Here is a 25,221-nt window from a genome sequence, read left to right as displayed (position 1 = left end):
AATCTGCATACCTGGTAATGTCTGCCATTAATATGGAACAGATAAAGTGATAGTAGCCATGAAGTTGCCAAATTGAAAGGATATTAATTCCAGTTTCTCATACTGGTTTAATACATCCATATGGCAAACTCTTCTACATTGTTATAATATTTAATAATGGTTAACTATCACAATCAAGGCTTTCTTTTTTGTCTCCACATAAATTAATACATATTCAGTCTATTCAATTTATTCATCTTCATTTTAATATATTAATATATATTAATACTTATTTTAATATATATTACAGTTCTATATTAATATCTTTTAAAGTTTTTCATCTTTATTTTCCTAGAAACTTTTTTCTAAATGTTCATGAATATTTTCTATTTAATTTATATCTTTCAAAATACAAATACTCCTTTTGAATTTAATCCCCTAAGGTACTGTATTAGTTCATGTTCATCCTCTCATAAATAGACATCAAGATGAGATTTAACAAGCAAGTATTTCATTAGGGGAAATACCTATGGGAGAGAAATGAGGAGAAAGCAGGGTAAGGCTAGGAGACATTTAAAGCACATGCATTCTGACCCCAAGTGAAGAACAGGGAGAAAAGCTCATATGTAAACATCCTAGCCTACTGTGTCGTTTGAGTGACTAATGTGTCATTTCAGTAAGTTTCTGCATGATGATTGGGGAGTCAAACCATAGTCTGATGTCAGAGATATATCCTATGTTTCCCAGGAAGGGACCTACCTTAACATCTTTGCTTTTCTTAATCACTATCTGAAAGCAGTCCCTAGGAACATGACCTTCATATAAACACAGAAATATACTTTAGAGCACAGCAACTGGAACCTTGGTCAAGCATGTTTCCTATAGTTGGAGATCTGAGAGGCACACTCTCATTGCTGCCTCATGTCTTCATATCCAATAAGAGGTTTTCAGTCAATTATCTACTTCAATCTTCTGGAAAATAGTTACACTCTCATAGGCAGAAAACACATTTTATATATCTTTCATTTAATTGAGACAGAAATATCAAAATCCCAATAGTAGTTCAAACACATAATATTACTCGAGAATAGATTGACTCCTGTAGGTCAAGTGAATTATCATTCAGAAGAATGACATTTGGCCTTCATCTCAAGATGATGGACTAAGACTTAAACATACTGTGATTCACTAGTCATGAGTTTTAGAGGTAAATATCATGGAAAGGTCAATGTGTCTGGAACAGATCATAGAGTCTAAATGTGAATATTGATTTTGAGTGGGAAATGCAGTATCTTATACAATTTATCAAAAATTTTACCAAAGATAATTATTTACAAATTTTCTAAACAAATATGTTACCAATATAGACATACCTTGGTATTTATTTTAAATGGAAGTATATCAACATTGATTATTAAACTTTGCATGATTTGATGCCACATTTATATTAATTTTTAAGGATTCATGTATTTTAAAATATAATTCCCATAAACATAGAAACTCAAAATTTATATTTGTATATATAGAAAAGAGAAGGGGCAAATATTCGTAAGGTATTTTTATTAACCTCTGGAACAAGTTGTTATTTTGCTAACTCTTAGAATAATATCATAAGTTATTTTCAATTTCTAGTATTACTCAAATTTAATATATCAAATCCAAAATAAGAATAACACACATATATGTATCTTGACTTTAAAAAAAATTCAACTACACTTGAATGAAGAAAATAATCTTGTCAGTTTTCCTATTAAAGTAAAAATTTGATACTTTGCTGATTAATGTACATTAATCTTGTAACAAATGACAGTGCAAAATTTTGTATAATTTATATTCAAAATAAGTTTCTCAAATGGTTTTATACTGAAGAATAAAAATAGAGTAGATTTTATAAAGAACTCTAAAAGATAAACAATCTACCTCCTGATATACAAAAACAGAGAAAAACCATAATTTAAAATCCAGAAATCCATTTTTATATACTATGAAAAATGCAAACAATGTTATCACAATGGCCAAGGAAATGATGAGTGAGTAGTTCTAGTTAACATTTCATTATTCAAGAGAATTAAAATTACCTAATGTTGAGGAAGATTGCCATTATTCTTATATAAACCATACAAGTTTGGATCCAGGAATTTTGAGAAAAGATTTTTAATCAATAAGTACAGTAGTTTAGGAGGAATTATTGGTCTTGATTTCGAAGAATGAAAAAGAAAACGAAATCTATGTGAAAACTAGAAGTATAAAATAAACCCACATGCAGAGAGCATCACTTGATTGCTAAAGTTTTCCATTTTAATTTAGATTTATTGTTCAATGTAAGATATGACTTTACTTGAAGATAACCTTTCCTGTCTTTTTTTAGAACTACTAAAATATTGCCTCAAAGATAATAGATTTTGCCTCTTTCACTATTGAAAGAGTGACTCTGACAATCCTTCATTTCAGCTTTCATACGTTTTCTCTGTATCCACATGGAATTTAATTTCTCCTTCACATGTTCAAGGTTATGTATAGTTTTTGACATTTGCTCACAGAGCAGAGTGAAGCAAGTCTTCCAACAACAAAGGACTCAAGTTCTAACAGTTCATTTTAAATCCACTGTTTAGAATTTAAAACAAATCTTTCCATACAAAGAGTTATTATAGATTCTGTTCTTTCATTGCATTCTCTCTATGAGAAATTGTGGTTCAAGTACAACATATAGTACATTACTTTTTTTTGTTAATAGTTAATGTAAACTTTTTTTTTGAGGAAAAATAACTTAATAGTGTCCTTAGGTTTAAATCCTGGCTGCACCTTTTATCAGCTGTTGTTTGAATTTGGACAAGTTACCTAAGCTCCCTGAGGCCAGCTTCCCTAGGGATCTGATACTTACTTTATATACAAGAGAAAGGACTTTGTAAAGTGCTAGGTACAGAAAACATGCTTAAGAAATTAGTTGTGATATTCTTATTTAATAGGCTTATGCCAGGTGTTGGTCATGCAAAGATTTTTTTTAAATGTAGTTTTTGTTTTCAAGGAGTTTATACAGAGGAAGGAAAGAAGCAATCCTAATTGCCTGACTTCTGGCTGCCCCCATGTGATGAGATGAAAAGCCTCTATTTCTGTGTTTGGAAGAATAGCACACATTTATATATTTTCAAAACAAGAAAAGTGGGAATAAATAATTGCCTAAAAGTAAATAAAGATATGAGGAAGGAAAAGTAGATACTAAGCAAAACAAAATGTCACAAGTTAATTTCTCTACCCTCATTGGTTAAGAGATCTTCAGCAGTTTTTGATTTTAAAAAAGTCTAGGGAAATATCACTCTAGTTGCAAGGTGGGGAATGAATTTCTATGAAATTTGAATGTTAGTTTAAATAATAATGCCTTGAATATATATGTCATGGTTAAAGATATATGGTTCTCATTACCAAATGTGGTTTGTTATTCTTTATATCATCTTCTAATCATCTTCATAAACAAAATAGCTCCTTCAATGATTGTCATGTAGAGGGATATTCCCACACTTTAGTGTCAAGTTCCTGATGTCCAGGATGAAAAGGGCCCCTTACAGAATTGTTTGTGAAGCGTATTTTTATCTCACTGATGCTATATTTTACTTGTCTTTTTACCAAAGTTCTCAGAATGTTTTGTGATCAGTGAATTTCAGTTCAGGGTAGGATGAAAAAGATGAAGCAAGAAAATTAAAGTTATTTTTCCTTGAATTTTGCTAATTCATCCAGCATCTTTGTCCACTAATTTATTTAACAATTTAAAAAAATATAGGCACAGGGCTTCCCTGGTGGTTCAGTGGTTAAGAATCTGCCTGCCAATGCAGGGGACACGGGTTTGAGTCCTGGTCCAGGACGATGCTGCAGAGCAACTTAGCCCATGAGCCACTACTGAGCCTTCATGCTGCAACTACTGAGCCCATGTGCTGCAACTACTGAGCTCGCATGCCTAGAGCCCATGCTCCGCAACAAGAGCAGCCACTGCAAAGAGAAGCCTGCACACCGCAACAAAGACTAGGCCCCGCTCGCCGCAACAAAGACCCAACGCAGCCAAAAATAAATAAATTAAATTAATTAATTAAAAAATATATAATATAGGCACAATGCTATGTACAGAGTATAAAATAGAACAGTTAATAGGGAACACATGGTCTCTCTAAAGTGTATAATTCATAAGAGAAGACAAACATGGAAAATGTTTACAAATGAGGTAAAATGCCTGCTATATTCAAGTGGCGTTAGTTCCTTTCCTCATCCTGTCAATGAATATTTATTGAATACATAACTGCACTAAAAATAATAACACTGAACAAAATATACATGGTTCCTACCCTCAGAGATCTTATAATATATGTAGTAGACAGAAATTAATCAAATGATCATAAGAAACAGATTATAATTACAAACTTATGTGATATCGAAGAAAGGAAAAGAAAAGAACAGAAAAGAAAGTGCTTTATGAGCACTTATAACAAAGCACACAACAGCAGCAGTGGGGGATATTAAAGCAAATTTGAAAAAAACAGGAGTTGAGATGTCAATAAGTAGTAATTAGACTTGTAGGTGAAGGAATATAGTGGACTCAGGAATTGGAAGGAAATTGATTGCATAAATATCCTAAATTGGAAAGGAGAAGACACATTCCAAGATTTAAAGAAGGTCAGTATGGTTGAGGAAGAGAGAATGAACGTAAACTACTGTAAGATGAGGCAGAAATTTGGGGCATATTAGAGATTTGAGTTTTATTCTTTGAGCACTGGGAAGCCATTGAAATATGGTAAGCATGTAGTGGGCTAAGAAAGCTCAGATCGATAGTGATGTAAGTACATGTGAACTTTAAAAAGATGACTGACCACTCTGTGGAAGTCAGACAGGAAAGTAGTCAAAATGGATGAATATGGACTGGTCAAAAAAAACTATAGTATTTTAAGCAAAGAACAATGACAGTTGGCCTAGAGTAGGATGGTGGCGAAGGAAAATTGATGAGACCTAAAAGAAAATCTCCTAGACAAAGCAATGTTAAAGTGAAAACCTAAAGAAGTGCCCTAAAAAACTTGTCAGGGGAAGATTGTGCTAGGAAGAGAGAGCAGCATACATAACGGTCCAGAGAGGACAACTGTAAATTGTTCTAAGAATTCAAAGCCTAGTATAGACCACAGAAATCTCTGGGAGAGAGTAGTTGGTGATGAGAAGGGAGACATAAGTAGAGTCAGATTTTGAGGGTATATATGAGCCATATTAAAGGCATTGTTCATTTTCAAGGAGAAATTTGAGGATACTGAAGGAATTATCTCTAATTTTAATCCGTCACATCATGCCAATATTCTCCTATCTTCCTCAGCAAAAAGTGGAAGAACAGTTAGATTAGAAGAGTAAAATATCTTATGCAACTATTTAATAAGGTAAATGCCACATTTTGAATGATATAGAAACAGTAGCATTTTAAAAAATGTATTCAAAATGTCACACATTATTTCTAATTTTATAACATTTACATCTCAAACTAAAAAAGTATTCCGGGATTAAGGGGTTTTACATGATTATTTTATTTCTTTATTTTCATTTCTCAGTGTATCAAGTAGGTATTATAGAAAAAAAGAGGGAAAAATCAAATTGCCAATCAGACATAGTGAGCATAATGAATCTGTTTTTGGTAAATGGACATTTAAAATCTTTATATAATGGATTCTAAATAATAAATTACCATATTTAAGGGGAAATATTGATAAATATTTGTTTGTTAAACAACCTCTTGTTTGTTAAAACAACCTCTCAGGCTTTTCAAAGTTTAATAACTAGGGATGCCATATGGATAAAGGAACTGGGTAGGGGATATCTAGCTATAAATTTCTTTCCAGTTCTTTTTTTTTTTTTTTTTTTTGCGGTACACGGGCCTCTCACTGCTGTGGCCTCTCCCATTGAGGAGCACAGGCTTCGGACACACAGGCTCAGCGGCCATGGCTCACGGGTCCAGCCGCTCTGCAGCATGTGGGATCCTCTGGGACTGGGGCATGAACCCGCATCCCCTGCATCGGCAGGCGGACTCTCAACCACTGCGCCACCAGGGAAGCCCCTTTCCAGTTTTATTGACATATAATTGACATGCAATATGGTATTCATTTAAACTGCACAACATAATAACTTGATATATGCATGTATTACAAAATAACTACTACAATAAGTTTAGTTAACATTCATCATCTCATATAGTTACAATTTTTTTCTTATGATGAGGACTTTTAAGATCTACTCTTTTAGCAACTTTCAGACATACAATACAGTGTTTTTCACTGTGGTTGCCATGCTGTACCTTCATTCCCAGAACTTACTTGTCTTATAACTGGAAGCTTGTACCTTTTGACCACCTTCACCCAGTTCCCTCACCCCCCACCTCCCACCTCCCACTTCTGGCAGCCACCAATCTGTTCCCTATTTCTGTGAGTTTGTTTGTTTTTTTTAGTTTCCACATATAAGTGAGATCATACAGTATTTGTATTTTTCTGATTTATTCCACTTAGCATAGTGCCCTCAGGGTCCATCCATGTTGTCACAAATGGCAAGATCCCCTTCTTTTTTATGACTAAGTAATACTTCACATATTTACATATATATATAATATATATCATAATAAAAACTAAATCTAGAATTAATGTATTAATTGCAACTTCTCTAGCAAAAACTTAAATTAAAATGAAATAACCCCACTTCCTAAAATAATGTTGAATTTATCTATATTAAGGTATTGAATACTTAATCCATCTTAAGATATATATCCTCCTACCTAGATGGCATGATTGTAAATGTTTACTGTCTTTCTAGGGTATGAATAACACTTAATGAAAAATGATTTATCTCTTTCTTTCTTAGAAATTCTAGCAGAATTTGAACATCTATTTTTATTATGCTATTTTTTGAGGTAGTACATTCATTCAACTGTTAAAAGTAGAATTGAATTGAAATATTAAATGCTCTATCAGAGTATCTATTTTTCTTTTTTGATGTTATGTGCATGACTACACTAATATATTTCAAGATTCTATGGTGTTTTCTCATCTTTATTTGACTATTTCTTACCTAATGGCATAGAGTCTAGTGGAATCAATAGAAAACAACAAATAAAAGCATTAGAGAGCCTGTTTCAGAAGTGTACTGTCATGCCTGTCAAAAAGTCCAAATGTACAGATTCAACTTTAAAGGAGAAAAGAAACAGTCTTTTTTTTTTAACATCTTTATTGAGGTATAATTGTTTTACACGGTTGTGTTAGTTGCTGCTGTATAACAAAGTGAATCAGTTATATGTATACATATATCCCCATATCTCCCTCCCTCTTGTGTCCCCCTCCCACCCTCCCTATCCCACCCCTCTAGGTGGTCACAAAACACCGAGCTGATAAATAAGCCAAAATACAAAACTCTTTTCTCAGAGGTTGTTACTAAGTATATAAAGACCTACATCATAGCCTATTTTTACTAAGTAAATCAATTAGCCAGAAATGAATATGCCTGGTCTAGTCATTCATCAAACCATGCAGCCCGCTGATTCCACTTACAGATACTTTGTTGGTATTTGAGGAATATAAAATATAAATGATGCATGCCATGTTTACTACTGAACTTTTAACCAGATATCTGGTATTAATGTATTTACTACATTTTACTGTAACTATTTACACAACTATCTGGTTTGCTTGTGAAGCTATAAACTCCAGGACTGCACAATTCACTTCCTCTATCCTGTCTATGTGTCTTTATTGCCTAGTGGATGTCAGGCGCATGGTATATGTTCAGTAAATATTTATTGAATGAATGAGTAAACCTCTATGCATAAAATCATTACATTTTAAGTGATTTTGTTGTTAAGTTTCAGAGCCAGCCTATACCAATCCCACCCCATAGTAATTGTTTTTGAATGAAACCCCCAAAAGTCTATGAATTTAAAGCTGTAAAGATAATAAAAAGAAAAATATTATCCCCATTTCAGATATAAAATTGATGTGATTGAGAACTGAAAAGGGAAAATCAGAGTGCATAAAACATAGTCTATAATATTAGCCAAGATAGATATTAATAAGTATTCCAGTTTTATTTTTATTGTGTCTACTGTCTATGAGACAAAGCTACACATCATTATAATATTTAAGCTAAACTTCCAGAAGTGTAGCTTATAAAGTGATATATTAACAATGGCTATAATTTATGGAGAATCTACCATATGCTAGGTGTAAGAAAAACTTTTTGTATGCATTATATCCTTTAGTGAACTGAACAATCTTCTGATCTAGTTAATGTCCCCATTTTACAAATAAAGAAATAAGATCAGGGAAACTAAGAATTTTCCCAAGGTCACATAGCTAGTAAATATGAGAGCCATAATTCAAACTCAGAGCTATTAGAATCTGAGGAGAGTGTTCTTAGCTTAATTCTAGTCTGTGAAAGGGCATTCACTGCTGTAGAAGTAAGCACTAAAGCTTGGTGAGTAGAGTGAGGGAAGCAAAAGACAGAGGAAGGCAGCAGTGAGAAAGTCCATTATTCCCCAAAGACATGAATGATTTCAAACCACTCCTATCTGAATCACCTGGGGACCTTTTATAAATGATATTCCTGGATCTGACTGTATGGACCTACTAAATGGGAATCTATAAGCATGATGCAAAAGTCTGAAACTTTAATAAGTTATTCAGCTAATTTTTACAGTTTAAAGTTTTTAGAGTCAATGACTAAGAAAGATTAAACTCTATTAATTCAGACAGTAAATCAGTCAATCAATCAGTCAAACAAACAGATTGCAGATTTAGCTTTCAAGTAGTTTTCTGAACTTGAGAAAGTGCTTACTACTCAGGACCTCAGTTTTCTTGTCTTCCAGATGGGGTCACTTCATGGATCTGAATAGAAACAAAACTCTTACCAATAGTAAGTTCACTTCAGAAAAGACGTAAAAAACAGTGTCTAACCATTGGTCTTTCATTCATTTTCTTATCTACAATCCATCCTAAGAACTGTAGGAAAGCTGGCATCTCTCTCCTGATTCACGTCTTTTTTAGACTGTTTTTCTCAGTTAAATATGTAAAATTAGATCACCCTGATGCAATTACTCCAAGGTTACAAATAACAGGAGTTCCAGTGGGTGTTTTTTTTTTCCCATTTTCATTAAATTCCCTCATAGTAGATATAAAAACAGTTCCTTAATTGACACTGATTTGCAAATATATTGAACTCAAACATGTCAAAATAAATTAATTTGTCTCTCAGTAGAAAGAAAGCAATAGAGCCAGATTGAATCCCAGTGAACTTTTATAGCACTTATTTACAAACACTTTTATATCCTAAACTGCACAGCATTTAAAATAATTAGGAGCTTTATGGAGCACATATAACATTTACTTTTACTGTTACTTCTTAAAACCAATGATAAAAGTAAATTTTGAATTGTAGAATAATTCTTTCATTTTATATTTATACTGTAAAACTGGGGCTAACATTTGGAAACCACACATTCCGTTATTTTAGTATTGGCATTATTCAGATGACTCAGATACATTAAAATATTTAATTGAGAGATTTATTGTAATCTATATTTTCCAAAAAAATATATTTTAAATGTTAAATATCTATGAGTTAGTTTATACATTCATAAGAAAATTATGGTGTATGTGTTTTGCATATAAATTCTGTAGTAGTTAACTTTTCTAGGTCACACTTACTTTATTTGCAAAAATGTATTTCTAAACAACAGATTTGGAGTTATTTTGATCAACTTTCTTCTTACTAAAGTGCACCTATTTGTAGTACATTTATGATTCAGCAATAAAACATATCAAACCACAAAAAGACATGGGGGGAAGCTTAAGTACATATTGTTAAGGAAAGAAGTCAGACTCCAAAGACTACATACTATATGATCCCAACTATATGACCTTCTGGAAAAGGCAAAAGTATACAGATAATAAAAAGATCAGTGGTTGCCAGGTATTTGGGTGGGGGTAGGGGGACAAATAAATGAGGAACAAGAAATTTTCTGTCACTGAAACGATATTCTGTATGATACTGTAATGGTGGATATATGACATTATACCTCTGTCCAAACCCGTAGAACATAAAGAATGAAACCTCATGTAAACTGTGACCGAAGTGCTGCCTTTGAGGGATAAATAGGAGCCAGTGCTGCCATCTGGAATATGTAGGACATGTAGGCATTAAACCCAATTCAGATCAAGCTTTGTGAAAGAACCTTTAGTGAAGGTCCTTCCTTAAGGCATTTTAAAAATATAAAACCGTCAGTCACTCCAGGGATCTAAAGACCATGTCTGTTTAAAATATACCATTTTCTTTAGCATCCTCTTCGCAACCCTTTTCTGGGGAAAGGGAATCCAGTTGGTCTTTTGACTCTTAAGCTTCATCAGTAAGGCTATATATTTTCACTAGTGAGCCCTAGCTCTTTCAAGTGTCTTTTATTGTAAGAGGGCTTTTTCTCAATTATATTGGCAGTAAATCTGGCTTTAAAAAGTAGAATTCTTGAATTTCAGATTCCAAACAACTATTAGTTTTGAATTAGTTGTTAAAAAGTTAAATTGGAAGAGGGTTAATGATACATTGTTTATTATAAAATGGATGAAGTGCAACTACAATTATGTGAATTGATAGCAAGAGAAAAAAATTGTTTAAAAAACATGGCTTGGGCTTCCCAGGTGGCACAGTGGTTGAGAGTCCGCCTGCCGATGCAGGGGACACAGGTTCGTGCCCCGGTCCGGGAAGATCCCACATGCTTCAGAGCGGCTGGGCCCGTGAGCCATGGCCGCTGAGCCTGAGCGTCCGGAGCCTGTGCTCCGCAACGGGAGAGGCCACAACAGTGAGAGGCCCGCGTACTGAAAAAAAAAAAAAAAAAAAAAAAAAAAAAGTGGCTTATGAGGAATCATTTATTTGGCTATAATTCTTTGCTTCTGAAATTAATCAATAGATTTTGATTGTATTCTACAGGAAGAAGGGGAATGATAAATCACATTATATCAGACTCAGAATGGTAGAACTGGAAAATACTTTACAAATAGTTTACTGTAAAAATCATAAATTGTCAGCCCATAGATCAAACCAAGTCAGGTGATGCTTTAAAAAATAAATTTCTTTGGATGCCAAAATGTAAAAGTTCATAGAATTTACATAAAAATTTGAATTTCCTTTTTCCATTTTAAAATCACTCTGGACTTGCCTTATTGCATGCTGATTATCCTTATTAAACAGAGTATGTAGTGTCCAATTCCTTTCCACCCCTTTCCCCATTAATTTATTCCCAACCCATTTTATTTAACTTTCTTCTTTTTTTATCCTTTCTAACATCTGATTTTATGGATCCTGATTTACACCAATTCCTTCATCTTATATTCAAGTTATATGTGACCCCAAAGGGAATATGTAATTTGCCCCATCATGTAACTTGTACTTTCCAGGGCATAAAACAAAAATAAAATGGGCCTTCCCTGGCAATAAAATAGAAAAGAGTTGAAATTTTGTAATCTAATGCTCATTATCATAAAGGTTGATTTAATTCTAGCTAGGAGAAAATTGCATTTTTATAGTATGTTTTGATTTTGGTAGAAAGAAGTGTGTTGGAACAATTAAGACAAAGGTTAATGAGGAGATATTTTGTCTAGAAATAAATCCCTTTTAAACATTTACTAACAGATAGAAGTTTAAATGTTTTTAGTGGTGGGCATAGGATTTGAATTCCTTCTTAAACTATGTCAGTTGCTTTTTCCAGTATTAATCATTTTCATCCTGATTGTACAAAAATATGCATAAAATATTTTATTTTTAAAGTTTGAAATGAAAGATGGCATTTTTATAATGTTAAACCTGAAGGCATATTAGCTGCAGACTTTATATTTCTATACTTTATAAGGATCAAGAGTTCATTATGAAATAATTATGGAAAGTATAAAATTTAGCTCTTATCTCACATAGTAACAAGATAGGTGAGTAAACAATTTAAACAGCTTCTATTTCCACAAAAAGAAATTCAGTATATGAAAATCATCACAGAATATGACTAACATATGTTTTCTTATATCAAACTTAAGTTGTATGAAATTTGATCTGTCGTTAACAATTCATTGCTCTAATGTCCAAGCCATGTGTATTAGTTGTCTATTGCACCATAATAATACTACTGAAAATGTAATGAGTTAAAACAACACACTTATTATCTTGAAGTTTCTGTAGGTCAGGAAATTGTTGGCTGTGTCCTCTGTTTCATAGTCTCACACAGGTTTTAGTCAAGATGTTGGCCTAGAATCTCACTTGAGGCTTTACTAGAGAAGGGTCTACCTCCAAGCTCATGTGGTTGTTGCTAGGATTCAGTTCCATGTGGGATGTTCTACTGAGGGCCTCAGTTGCTTGCTGATTGTTGGTCAGAACTCACCATTCCACATCTCCACTCACTTCATTAAATCCAGCAAGGGAAGTAGTCAGAGTCCGCTAGCAAGAAGTTACAAGTTATAATCTAATATAACATAGTCACTGAAGTGACATCCCATCTTGTTTGCTGTATTCTGTCCGTTAGAAACAAGTCACAGTCTGCCCCTCCTACAAGAGGAGATACACAAGGGTAGGAATACGAAGGTGAGGATCCTACTGTGTTTGCATAACTCTTTAATTTTAACCCTTTCCAGGTTTAATGATTTCACAATCACCAAGGTCAACCACTAGCCAATGTTGCAAACAACAATTAGTCTTAATGTCTGTTTATAATCTAAAATATCATAGAAAAAGATATCTATTCATAATCCATCAAAACTAACCTTAGTGTCACTTTTCTAAGTGCCTTCCTTTTTGTGGTGGTCTACTGTCATTTTAGGTTCAGAATTACCAAAGCCATCCTTATTTCACTAAATTGACACTGTGACGATGCCTAGGTAAATTTCTTATAAAATATAATTGTGTTACCTCAGATATCTTTCTTAGGTAAATGCCTACTTAGGTAAATGTATCCTTTTCTTATCTAAACATTTTTTTAATTCGTTGGGACTCTTTTGATTGCAAGTGATTGAAATACTAGATAAAGGAGAATTTATTGTTTTAGTAACTGAAATGATGAGTTTACCTAGCTTCAAGTATAACAGCATTTAGATTACTAGTCAAAGTGTACAGGATGTATTTTCAACCTTTAGTTATTTCATTTGTGTTGGTATTATTATCAGCAAGAACCCCCTCATAGGGAAAAACATTAATATTCTAGTCAACAACAACAAAAAACCTTTTTTTGGTTACAGTAACGTTCTTGGACAAGACTTTCATTGGGTTTGCATGAAACATTTACCACACATGAACATAGAGCAAAGCAAAATAAAGTGCCCTCATTGGCCCGAGCTGGGTAATGTGTCTATCGATATACCTGGGGGATTGGGTCAGTTCTACCCAAACCAGTTAGACTAACAATGAAGGAGGTATGGTTATCCAAAGCAATATCTGGATGCTATTAACAAAAGAAGGCAGAAAATATGCAGAGAAGTAAAATTAAACAAACAAATAGATAAACAAATAGATAAATACTTTATAATTATCATTAAAAATTATACATGTTAGTTCTTACTCGTATCAAGAAATAGTTATTGACCATGCACTGGAGATATGGACCACCATTAGGTGCTATAGCATCTGTCTGTAAGATATATAATTTTACATTTAGGTAATTTTAGTCTATCAAGTATATGGAGTACAGTGGCAAAGAACATAGCATTTTGGACAAGATGTTTAAGAAGGATTGTATGTAATTAATTTTTCAGACTGTATTTGTAGCTCAGAATTTGTTATAAAAGGCTTCATGTAAGCACAATATAATTGTGTAATGTAATCTAGATTAGAAGAACTGAGAAGATGGAGATAAAAATGAAGGATAATATTAAGAGAATAAGTATTGCAAGATAAAAGGCCATGTGAAAGAGTGTCAGTAGGATTTATTTTATCAGTTTGAGGAAAGAGGCTAAAGCTTATAGAAATCAGATGGGTTAGATAGATTGGACTATAAAAAGATTCGGAGATATTACAACTTTATATTTAAGAATTTTCTAAATCTGTTGGAGTTGGATTATATAAGTATCTGTGAATTGTAAGAGTGAGATTGTTTGCATTAGTTTATGAAGATAAAGTTATAATAGCCTAGTCACAGTGACCAATATTGTAAAATAAAATGGAGATTTTGAGAATGAGATACTGTGTTGTTAAAAATATATTTTTAAAATTAAACAAGTATCATGCAAACTATTATATATAGAATGGATAAACAACAAGGTCCTACTGTATAGCACAGGGAACTACATTCAATATCTGTGATAAACCATAATGGAAAAGAATATGAAAAAGACTATATATGTATAACTGAGTTACTTTGCTGTACAGCAGAAATTAACATAACATTGTAAATCAACTATAATTCAATAAAAATTTAAAAATAAATAGATAAATAAAATTAAGTGTCATAGTACTGGGGGCATAATATGGTTACAGTTAAGTAAAATGAATGAATTCAAAAGAAATACTAATTTTGTGATGCCATCCATTCAAATACATTCAGTACAGTTAAAGTTTAAAGTAGAGCAGGGTATGGACTAGACTAGAAAGAGATATCTGGAGGCCATTTGCTTAAATATGCTAATATTACCAACATAAAAGCAATATTTTTCTTTAGCAACTTGAGATAGCAAATTGTATCTACCTATTGCATTCTGTCCAGAAGTTGTTTGAGACAAGTAAAATGAATTTTATACAATTTTTGGCAGATAATAAAGTTGTAATATACAGGTGACAGGACATTCTTAACAAAGAACATTTGCATAATTTTGAACATAGTTTGGTAGGGCTGGAGTCTGAATGTGTTACTTTGTTGAAAAGTTCAAAAAATAGTATTATTCAAATAAACACACACGCACAAAACTAACATATTCTGTTATTAAATTCAAAACTCCATCATGACAAAATGGACAAGAAAAATAAATTATCTTCTCTAAACCTGCAGACCACCTCCAGTAAGTGAACTTGCAACCAGAGGGACTATGGTTGGTGTAATTTCTGCTGCAGCCATCAATCAGAGTATTGTGTACTCCATTGTTGCAGGAAATGAAGAGGGTGAGTATATGTTTAGTCTGTGTTTCCATCATAAAACAATAAACTTAGATTTGGAATAAATTTCAGATTTAATTACTCTTTACCCTATTTTTCTAGTAAGATGTGTCTGACTTAAGTGTAACTATGTGCTGAATCCGATTAAAAGTCCAGTTATATTGACAAATGCTACTTATTTCCCCTAGGGAATACTCAATATCCAATTCTGAAAGCATTCCCCTCCCCCTGAATTAGGGATATTTTAATAATGTGTTCAAAGTTAATGCATACTTTCAGCTTTTGGTCATAATCATAGACTGCAGTAGTCTCTTGCCACTGTTCTGTGCCATCCACAGCCCTTACCCCATGTCATACATTAACTAATCTCGAAGAAATTTTAGGAACAGAAATAACTGTGAGTGCCCAAAGAGCCACATCCATGATAAAAACCATGTACCTTTTGTATGAGTCCTCAAACTGTCAAATCAAACATATAATCAACAGTTGTAAGTAAATAAATAATTTGAGTTTTGTCTACCATCACTTTTCACTGAGAATGGAATGGTTTGCTAATCTGTGGGAATAAGTTCATAACTCAGTTTTTCAATTAGCATACTGATTCTTTGTTTCACCTATGACCCACAGGTTAGTTGTTCTTTGGTTTTCCCTCTTTTTGAGTTAAATGGTCTGGCATGTTGTAGGTGGTAAAAAAACTAACTAACTAACTAACTAAAAACTCAGTTAATATACATTTAAAAAACACATGCATATTCAATATTAAACAAATGAACGAATGTTAATGTTGTAAAGCAGTTTGCAAGGAAATTATAAAAGCTGTTTTCAAGTATTTCAGTGACCAACCATTACTGGAAATTACAGCCCCTGAAGCAAGTGCTCAATGTAGTACTTTCCTTATTGTCTTTCTTTGTTTCTCCTGTGCTGTTATGCCTCCCCTCCAAATATTACTGACTTTCCTTTTTCCTTGAACTTAAAACATCTGACTGAAGCTATGATTTCTGAATCTGTTCTTATAATTTTTTTCTGTAATTCTATCTGTTCTCTTCCTTGAAGTTAGCAAAGTGGCTCTGCTTATTACCCACACTCCACCACAGTGATTCTTTTTACATTCATTTGCTTAACAATTTATTCAACTAATATTTATTGAGCATCTATCATGTACTCAGTACCTTCTAGCTACTTAGGATAGAGCAGTGAACAAAATAGACAGATCCTTGCCCTCATAGAATTTATCAATCCAATAAGAGGAGATAGTAACAATTATTAAACAATTATTAAGCTAATAAACATATAGTGTTTAGGTAGTGATAAATGCTGTGGAGAAAACCAAATTGAGGAAAAGACAGAGAGAGTGAAAGAGGTGGGGTATTACAAAGGTTGCCAGTGTGCCCTGCCCTTCACTCAAATATATAGGACCAAATTTATTTTAATAAACAGACTTCAGGGCAAATATTTTAAGATATTTAGAATAATAAATAATATTTTCTAAATAATCAACATATGAAATTATCTGTTTGTTCTGTTTGTTCCCTCTCACATTCTTAGAAAAGCACTAAATCTGCAGGATAATAAGATGCATTAAATCATAAAAAGTATAATAATCCAATAAGGTCATAAAATAAAATAATTGCTTAAACCAAATTAAATGGCTTTCTTTAAAACAAAATTTCTAGAAGCATTTAGTATGGTAGAAGATTATATGTATCTACGGTGAGGGAAATAGTATGCATTGTTTCCTAGATTTAATTGACCATAGAAACATCAATTTCCAGGAGAATCTCAAAAAAAAACTTGATTTTCAAAACATGCATTTAGGGAAACACTGTTGTTGATACATTCGGGAACTGGAACAGAGTTTCCAAAGCCAGCATTTTGTAACTCGTATGTGTTTTAAAAATCACAGTGCTTTTTAAAGAGAATTATTTTCCCTTATAGTGTGAAGAGATTAACCAAGGAATTGTGTTTTAATTCTAGATAAGTTTGGAATTAATAACATCACAGGTGTAATCTATGTGAATGCCCCTCTGGATTATGAGACAAGGACAAGCTATGTACTTCGAGTCCAAGCTGATTCCCTGGAAGTAGTCCTCGCCAACCTACGTGTTCCTTCAAAAAGTAAGTTGTATTACTTAAGGATTTACAAGAATTTTATGGTGTTTTTACTTATTTTCTAATGAAATACATATGTCTAAATAAAATCCTCAGTGGAGAACGTAGAAAGATCATTAATACTCAAAGATGATTGCCCATTCATTTTAAGATCTGATATATAACAATGCAGAGAATGACTTCATACTTCTTAAATGTCAAGGTAATAACACAGTGTTTTCAAATTTTGTGCACAATCTTATTAGAATGCCATCATTATCAGTGTATGTTACATAGAAAACCTTATTCTTAATCACACTGGGTAGTTATGGCTAACCCCTTGGAAGGTATATTGTTAAGGGGCACATGATTACCATACATTTCCTGAATTGTGTGGCTTCTGGTACTTTGTATTTTCTTAGAGCAGAGGAAAGTGCATCTTAAAAAGAGTGACTAACATTTATCATAATGTTAGCATTATACTTAATTCACACCCATTTCTAGGAAATGAGATTTATTATCCCCATTTTACAAAGACAAGAAAAGGTTAAGTGATTTTTTTTTAAAATGTCACTGTCAGTAAATGAAAAGTGGGAGATTTAAGCTATCTTTTGACTCCAAAATCTTTCTTCAACATTTCGGTGTAGTGTAGTTTACCCATACAGCGAACCAAGTAAAAGCCAATTTGTGAAGGGGGCCAGCATAGATTCTGAGAGATGTTACTGATAATGGGATAAACACTGTTCTTTTCCATCCATTGAGATAATACTCCTTTGCACGTTAAGCAATCCATCTTTTTGTAACTTAACATTGTCATATATCAGATGTTATAATGAATGGGAAATTTTTTAAAATCTAGAAAACCCAGGAAAACCTGATTTAATTTAACTACTAGCAGAATAGAGGCCCAGAGAAAGTATAAATTACAAAACAGGGTATGAAACATTTATATTTTACTCTGGGCCCATTTCTGGCCATACTCTCACAGCACTCCATCAATCAGCATCTTTAAAACAGGAAAGAGGAAAAAAGAAGAGACCCTGAGAACCAGAGCAAGAGTACCCATATGAATACCAGAGAGAGAGGGCACCCCAGCAGGATAAGAGAAGAGTGAGCAAGGTGGGAGTGAGAGGCAAAAGATGTGCTACAGAGTTTTCTGTATCAGTTTAGCAATTGATGATCATAAAAATAAATCACTTCTGTCCATGTATTTCAAATCTCACTTACGAATCTAAGGTAGAGGCCTGCACAGTTGTTTGTAAAAGCACAACCAGGGGCTTCCCTGGTGGCGCAGTGGTTGAGAGTCCGCCTGCCGATGCAGGGGACACGGGTTCGTGCCCTGGTCTGGGAAGATCCCACATGCCGCGGAGTGGCTGGGCCCGTGAGCCATGGCCGCTGAGCCTGCGCGTCTGGAGCCTGTGTTCCGCAACGGGAGAGGCCACAACAGTGAGAGGCCGTGTATGGCAAAAAAAAAAAAAAAAAAAAAAATCATTGGAAAAATCAGATTATATACAGTGTGTCTTTGGAATTAAAGGAATTAAATTGTCTTCAGTGATTATGCATCACTTACATAATTGTTTAAAAATAGCAGACCAGTTATTTGAGTTTTTAAAATCTTTAAACTGCAAGCAATTACATTTTTATAAAATATAGAGGACGCTTACAATTTACAATTCAATTGTAAATTGAATTGACTAAACCAGGAGTTGAAAGGTTAGAGTAGCTCTAAATTACATAATGTAAACTACCTTGCTGCAAATAAAAATAAATGTAAAAGTTAATTGAAAACCATTTGTCATCTTTCTTTGAAACAAACGGAAAGTTAGAATTAGAAAAAAAAATGCCAAATATTTAAGTTGTAGACCCTAGCATTTTTCAAGAAATAGCTCTGATTTCTAGGCATAAAGACATATTGATGTTTCATATGTGAGTATAGTAAACTAGTTCTCACTGTAATTTAAATGTAAATCTGAGGCTAATAAAAGTTTAGCTAATACACCCATGTATATACTTACATGTGCCCTAGTACGCATGCACAGTGAGACCAGTTAGCAAATTCATGAATTATCCTCTCAGAAATGTGTGAAGCCGAAAAGCTAATTGTTAGTTCGTTTAATGCCTAATGCTTTGACTATTTATTATTATCGGGTTGGCCAAAAAGTTCATTTGGGTTTTTCCATAAGATCTTACGGAAAAACCCGAACGAACTTTTTGGCCAACCCAATAACATTTCGTGACTTTTTTTTTTTAAACATCTTTATTGGAGTATAATTGCTTTACAATGGTGTGTTAGTTTCTGCTTTATAACAAAGTGAATCAGCTCTACATATACATATATCCCCATATCTCCTCCCTCTTGCATCTCGCTCTCACTCTCCCTATCCCACCCCTCTAGGTGGACACAAAGCACCGAGCTGATCCCCCTGTGCCATGCGGCTGCTTCCCACTAGCTATCTATTTTACATTTGATAGTGCATATATGTCCATGCCACTCTCTCACTTGGTCCCAGCTTACCCTTCCCACTCCCCATGTCCTCAAGTCCATTCTCTATGTCTGTGTCATGACTAACCTTTGCTTCTTGAGTCTGAAGTACAAACCCATGTAGTATTTCTAACACAGTTTCACTTATTAATGACTGTTAATGGCCTATGATCAAACCCTACCCATTAGCTATGCAAATAATAAGACCATTATGTAAATTGAGGTTAATTAATTATTTAAAGTTTCATTCCTTCTTCAGAATTAGCTACCCTATGATCTTTAGCTCTGTCACGTATCATATGAAAAAAGGTAATAAACAGAATAAATTTAATTCATTAAAGAAGGATTTTATTATAATTTCTTTACCAAGAATTCATTAATGAAATAATTTTCAAAGTAAGTTTTACAACTATGCTGTAACTGAATTTAATATTTAAAGCAAATTAATAATTAAAATAGAAAAAAATTACAGCATATTTCCAAATTTTGATATTAGCAGTGTTTAAGGCATTTTAATCTTTTAGCAGGGAACATTTCAAATGTAAATAAAATTACAGACTATTATAATTAACCTCTATGTATCAACTACCCAACTTCGTTGAGTCCTGGGAAATCTTTCATTTACAGTCTCACTCCATTATTTTGAAATAGGACAGAAACATAATATTTCATCTGTAAGTATTTCAATATGTATCTCTTAAAGATAAAGACTCTTAAAACTTAATCAGAATACCATTATTACTCTCCCCAAATTAACAAAAATTCCTCAGTATCAACAGGTATCCATTCGATACTTGTACTAAAAATTTATTCACATCGGAATCCAAATAAGTTCATACACTGCAATTGGCTGACAGCTCTTTAAGTTTCTTTTAATCTATAGGCTTCACCATTGTCACTCCTGTTTATCCATCTTGTTATTTACTTGTTTGAGAAATCAGATCTCTGAAACCTGTATTTCGACAACTGTATCTTCAGTGGGTCACTTCATATTTTTCTCTGTCTTCTTTATTTCCTATAAATTGTCATTAGAGCCGGAGTCTTGATTAGATCCAGTTTTTTTTTGTTGTTGTTGTTGTTTTAAGAAATAAATCATAGGTGATACTACTTCTTTAAGGAGGTACACCAAGTCTCTTTGGCTCTCTCCTCCTGTGATAATAGCAGCCGCTGTTAATCATTTCCTAACTATTAATTCCTTCCTTTTATTTCTTCTATATGTATTAGCTAAAATCGTTTTAGAAAAACTCTCTCAATATCAAATATTTGATTACTCTGAGGTCCAACTCCTATAGGGAAGGCAGAAAAAAAGGTTTCTATTATTTTGCTCACTGTTCTCTTCTTACTTTGTGGCTTTGACCATGACCTTTTTCTATCTTTCATGTTTCTCTTTCTACCTTCTATCTTTTTAATCTTACAGGGTAATTTCAGGAATCCTTTTCTAATTCACAGCTTTAGAATACCTGTTTCAGTTATTTTCATAATGTGTTAAAAATTATTATTCAGCTTTTAGAAATCTGCTTGCTTTCCTCTGCACTCCCATTTTACTTGGAGATGTTTTCTTTGCTTTTCCCCTATTTTGCCTGTCCTGCTCAATTTATATTCTGCTCTCACTGTTTTTTCCGTTCTCCTTAGCGTGGAGTTCTGTCCGGCTACTGCGTTCATATTAACTTAGTACCTTCTTCATTTAGTGTGTGCTGGTAACTTTGAGGTTCACCAGCTCTCAGGGCCAACAGAAACCCTTAGCCCTCTCTGAACTCCCTTAAAAGCAGTTGTTATCACACTTGCAGTTAGTACAGAGATCTGGTTTATGTCATTTGTTTTCCTCAGAAGTTCATACTCTGTGATCTGGTGGCTAGCTTGTTGCCTTATTTAGTTTTAGATATTATCTGTAGGTTTTTGGTTTGATGCTAGGATATTATGCTACTTAAAACTTGATAGTGGGCAGGAGACATAAAAGCAGGAGAATACCCACAAGAATAACTACATGGGTTAATAATTTAACCAATAAAGTTCTGTGGATGTTGATACAAGATAAAAAAATAAACTTCTGGGTCAGATGCAAGGACCCTATTACTCCCTACAAAAGTATTAGCAGGAGTATCAGCTTAGCAATCAGCATAGCAATGCAGCTCCCTGAACTCCAAACCTCATAGGCAGTGTAGGTCCTTAAGACCTGCATATGAGTGGATTGCACCACAGGAGAGAACTTAGAGGGTCTGCTGCTTTTATAGCAAGTGATAGGAAGTCTTTGTCAAAAGGGAGGCATTCCTGCAAGACATTGTCTCGCTTTTTATAATTGTCAATTGCATGGTATATTTTCTCCCAATATTTTGCTATCCAAATCTCTGTCTTTTAGTAATGAGGAGGATTCAGGAAGATTCAAATATTACATTGTCACCTTAGTCGTCTTCCTCAAATCCCTAAACACATTATCTTAATCCAAGGATATTTGAAATATTTGTTGAATCAGGGGAATTTTTTTCACAGTCAGTGAATTTAAGATAATAAGGACTATATAGCCCTCTCAGGTCTTTGCGCTGTGCTGTTACCGAGTTTAGGATTAAGTTTTCCCTCACGTGCTTTAGATTTTTCACCCAGGGCTTCTAGATATATTTTTTCCCTCTCTTAACTACTAACTTTTATCTTTTAAGCTTCATTAATCTTCTTTGGAAGTAGTGGGTAATATAATAAATATATGATCAAATGAATGAATAAATGATGAATAAAATAATCCACATTAACAGAAAACATTTGTTAAACAGCAAATTCAACCAACCTTGGACAGTATAGTACAGTAGTATTTACTATTACAAAATATCTATTATGAAAAATAAGTGGACCCGTGCAGTTCCAACCCATGTTGTTCAAAGGTCAACTGTAATTGAAAAGCACTTCCAAAATAAAGTTGCAGCAGGAGAGAACACCAATGCTGAAAGTGCCCCATTGACAAAGTCTGTTTTAAACACAGGTCTGGCCCAAAAGTGTTCAAATGTTTCACAATAATGATTAAGTCGAAACTTTCATGCCTACCTTACCAATCTTTCCTCCTCAATCTCTAATACCAGGCGATGGCAACCTGAGTGTTAAACAAACAGCTGCTAGTAAATAGGTGAAGAGGTAATTAATAAAGAAAAAAGAAATCTCTTACAATGTGTTCTCCAAAGACAGGATACTTTCCAGGAGCACATCTTAGCTGGGAAGGAAGAAAAAGTTTTACCTTTAAGTGAAATTTGAACTATTGATTAATATATTGAACTAGAGAATCTTTTTTAAAAAACAATATGATCATAGTACTTTCTATTAACTAAATCTGTTTATTTTTTTAAATTATGGAATATCTTGAGGTTTTATTCAACAGCAGAAAAAAGATTACCTCAAATCAGCAGGATGAAAGGGAGAGCAGAAAAGAAAAAACAGGCTTTTATAATTAAATTCCATATGCCCAGATTAAGCTCACCATTTCAGTGTGGCTGGAGAGCAGAATGTAGTTGAAACATTTTTTTTCTTTCAGTGTTATTGAGATAAAATTGACATATAGCACTGTAATAAATTCTCTATCTCCCCTGAACAACTCAATCTCTCCTGGGTCTTCAGGATGAAAGTTATTGGCCTTAAAGAGATTTCAAGGAGCCTATGTCCTTGAGAAATTCCACAGAAACTTATATCAATATTTCTGCCACAAAGTCATCACCATTTTTTATCTTATATAAAACAAAAGCAATAATACATAATGTGCAATTTTATTACAGCTCAGTTTGATATATGGAATTTCACAATTGAAGTGCAATTTTTCTTTTACAGTAAAATTATAATTATCTTTAAGTGTGGAAGAAAAAGCATAGCTTTGTATAAATATACCATTGTGTTTTGATGCAATAACTAGCCTTTCAATCAGGAATAAGTGACAGGACAATTAAGATAAACCTTAAACTTATATTAAAACAACTCAAATGATATTGATTTCATTTTATGGTTTTGCTTTAGGGTACAACCTTGTAATACATCTCATTTCCCTGGCTTTTCTGTCTCCAAACAGAAGGTCTGTGACAAATAATGTTAATGATTCTTTACTCATGATTGACTGACTTACAAAAGGATTCCTGACATAACTTAGGTAACAACACTGCAGCATGTTACATGTTACTTTTTCAGTACTAAAATCCCAGGTATGTTCAAGGCCTTATATTTGTACTATAAATATATAACCACAGTTTTTTAGAAACTATGTTCATACTTTATTACTTTAAAACTTGAGGACTACTATATGAAAACTAATGCCATAAATCCTTTATGGTATTTTTGTCTCAAACACTCTAAGTATTTTATAGAAATACACAGTTGAGACAACTACATTTTTAAAGAAAAAAAAATCTATCTGTCCAAGAAAACAATTTAATTGTACAAAAAGCTTTGCTTGGAAATGTGATTTTAAAATGGTTATAGAATTTTATTGATACATTTCTGAAGCTAAGTGTATTGAGGCAAAGTTCTTCCATTGATCCCAAAAGTGGTTTGTTGAACTGATGACAAAGATGTGCAGTTAACCTTTCTAAATTACAGTGTAGATTATAATATGTATTTCTTCACATGTGTTATCCAGAAAAAATCATGTTTCATGAGGGAAACATTTTATATTGCTTCTACTGGCAATTAAAATTAAAATATTTAATAGTCCAAGAGTGCATAAAATGGTTCTCCTTAACTTACATCTAAGATTAAGTGCCAGGACTTAAAAGACAGGAGGTATAATTTTCTTTATTCATGAGAACATCTGTTTAATTATTAAAGTTAATTAATTATATATTTATTTTGCCTTTTTAGTCTGAATTTCAGTTGGGATTGGTCTGAATTTAAAATGGGAGACTATTCACTCATTCACAAATATTTTTACGTTATATTCTATTTCTGGGAGCAGCAGTCATTTGATTAATAATGAAGTCCCAAAACTATGCAATAGAAACTCCATGCCTTTTGTTTCAAAAATATCCACAATTTCAATAGTGACAAACTAAGCCATAGTAAATGCACATGAAACTGTGCACAGAAGTGAAATCTGTTAAGTCATATGTATTATAGAAATATCAATGTTTCCAGAAATGGAAAGCTTGAGCCACTATCTATATAACATAAACATAAAGTTCATTTTAGTCATTAAAAATATGGGAAATAACTGAACATTATGAATCAACTATGTTTCAATAAAAATTTAAAATATTGGAAAAATTATCAGGATTTGCTGCTAAATACATTGTCTTCATTTTGTTTATGAGTACAGTTATTGACCCTCTACACTCTGGTGTTATATAATCAAGGTCAGGTCTTCTCCACAGGTTAAGATAGCACAAGTCTTTTTAATATTTTGCTAAAGATTTAGATGCTGTTAGATTGATTTTATTTATTTTTATCTCTTCTAAAAAATGAAAACCTTTTCTTTTGGTGACATGTTCTATTTTGCCAAGTTTAACAAGAAGCCAAACTTACTGGTTGATTATTTTGAGAAAAAAAAAGTTTCCCATCGATTAACTAGACAAAAGTAAATTTCATCATTATGTTTAAATAATAGA

General features: G+C 33.0%; 1 protein-coding gene across 7 annotated transcripts in view; it reads left to right on the top strand.

Moving 5' to 3' along the window:
• The window catches only part of PCDH15 (protocadherin related 15), a gene marked incomplete at both ends in the record, with an annotated part of 718,913 nt that overhangs the window by 585,246 nt on the left and 108,446 nt on the right, over positions 1-25,221 (top strand). For all 7 annotated transcript variants that reach the window (XM_081238611.1, XM_081238610.1, XM_081238609.1 and 4 more), the window contains 2 exons: positions 14,984-15,093; positions 17,062-17,202. In XM_081238611.1, the coding sequence (XP_081094737.1) occupies positions 14,984-15,093; positions 17,062-17,202 (251 nt within the window). The remainder of the gene's footprint in view (positions 1-14,983; positions 15,094-17,061; positions 17,203-25,221) is intronic.

The sequence above is a fragment of the Mesoplodon bidens genome, assembly GCF_964165515.1.
Source record: "Mesoplodon bidens genome assembly, chromosome: 1".
NCBI classification, from domain to species: Eukaryota; Metazoa; Chordata; class Mammalia; order Artiodactyla; family Ziphiidae; genus Mesoplodon; species Mesoplodon bidens.
This window is presented reverse-complemented; position numbering and strand designations above follow the sequence as displayed.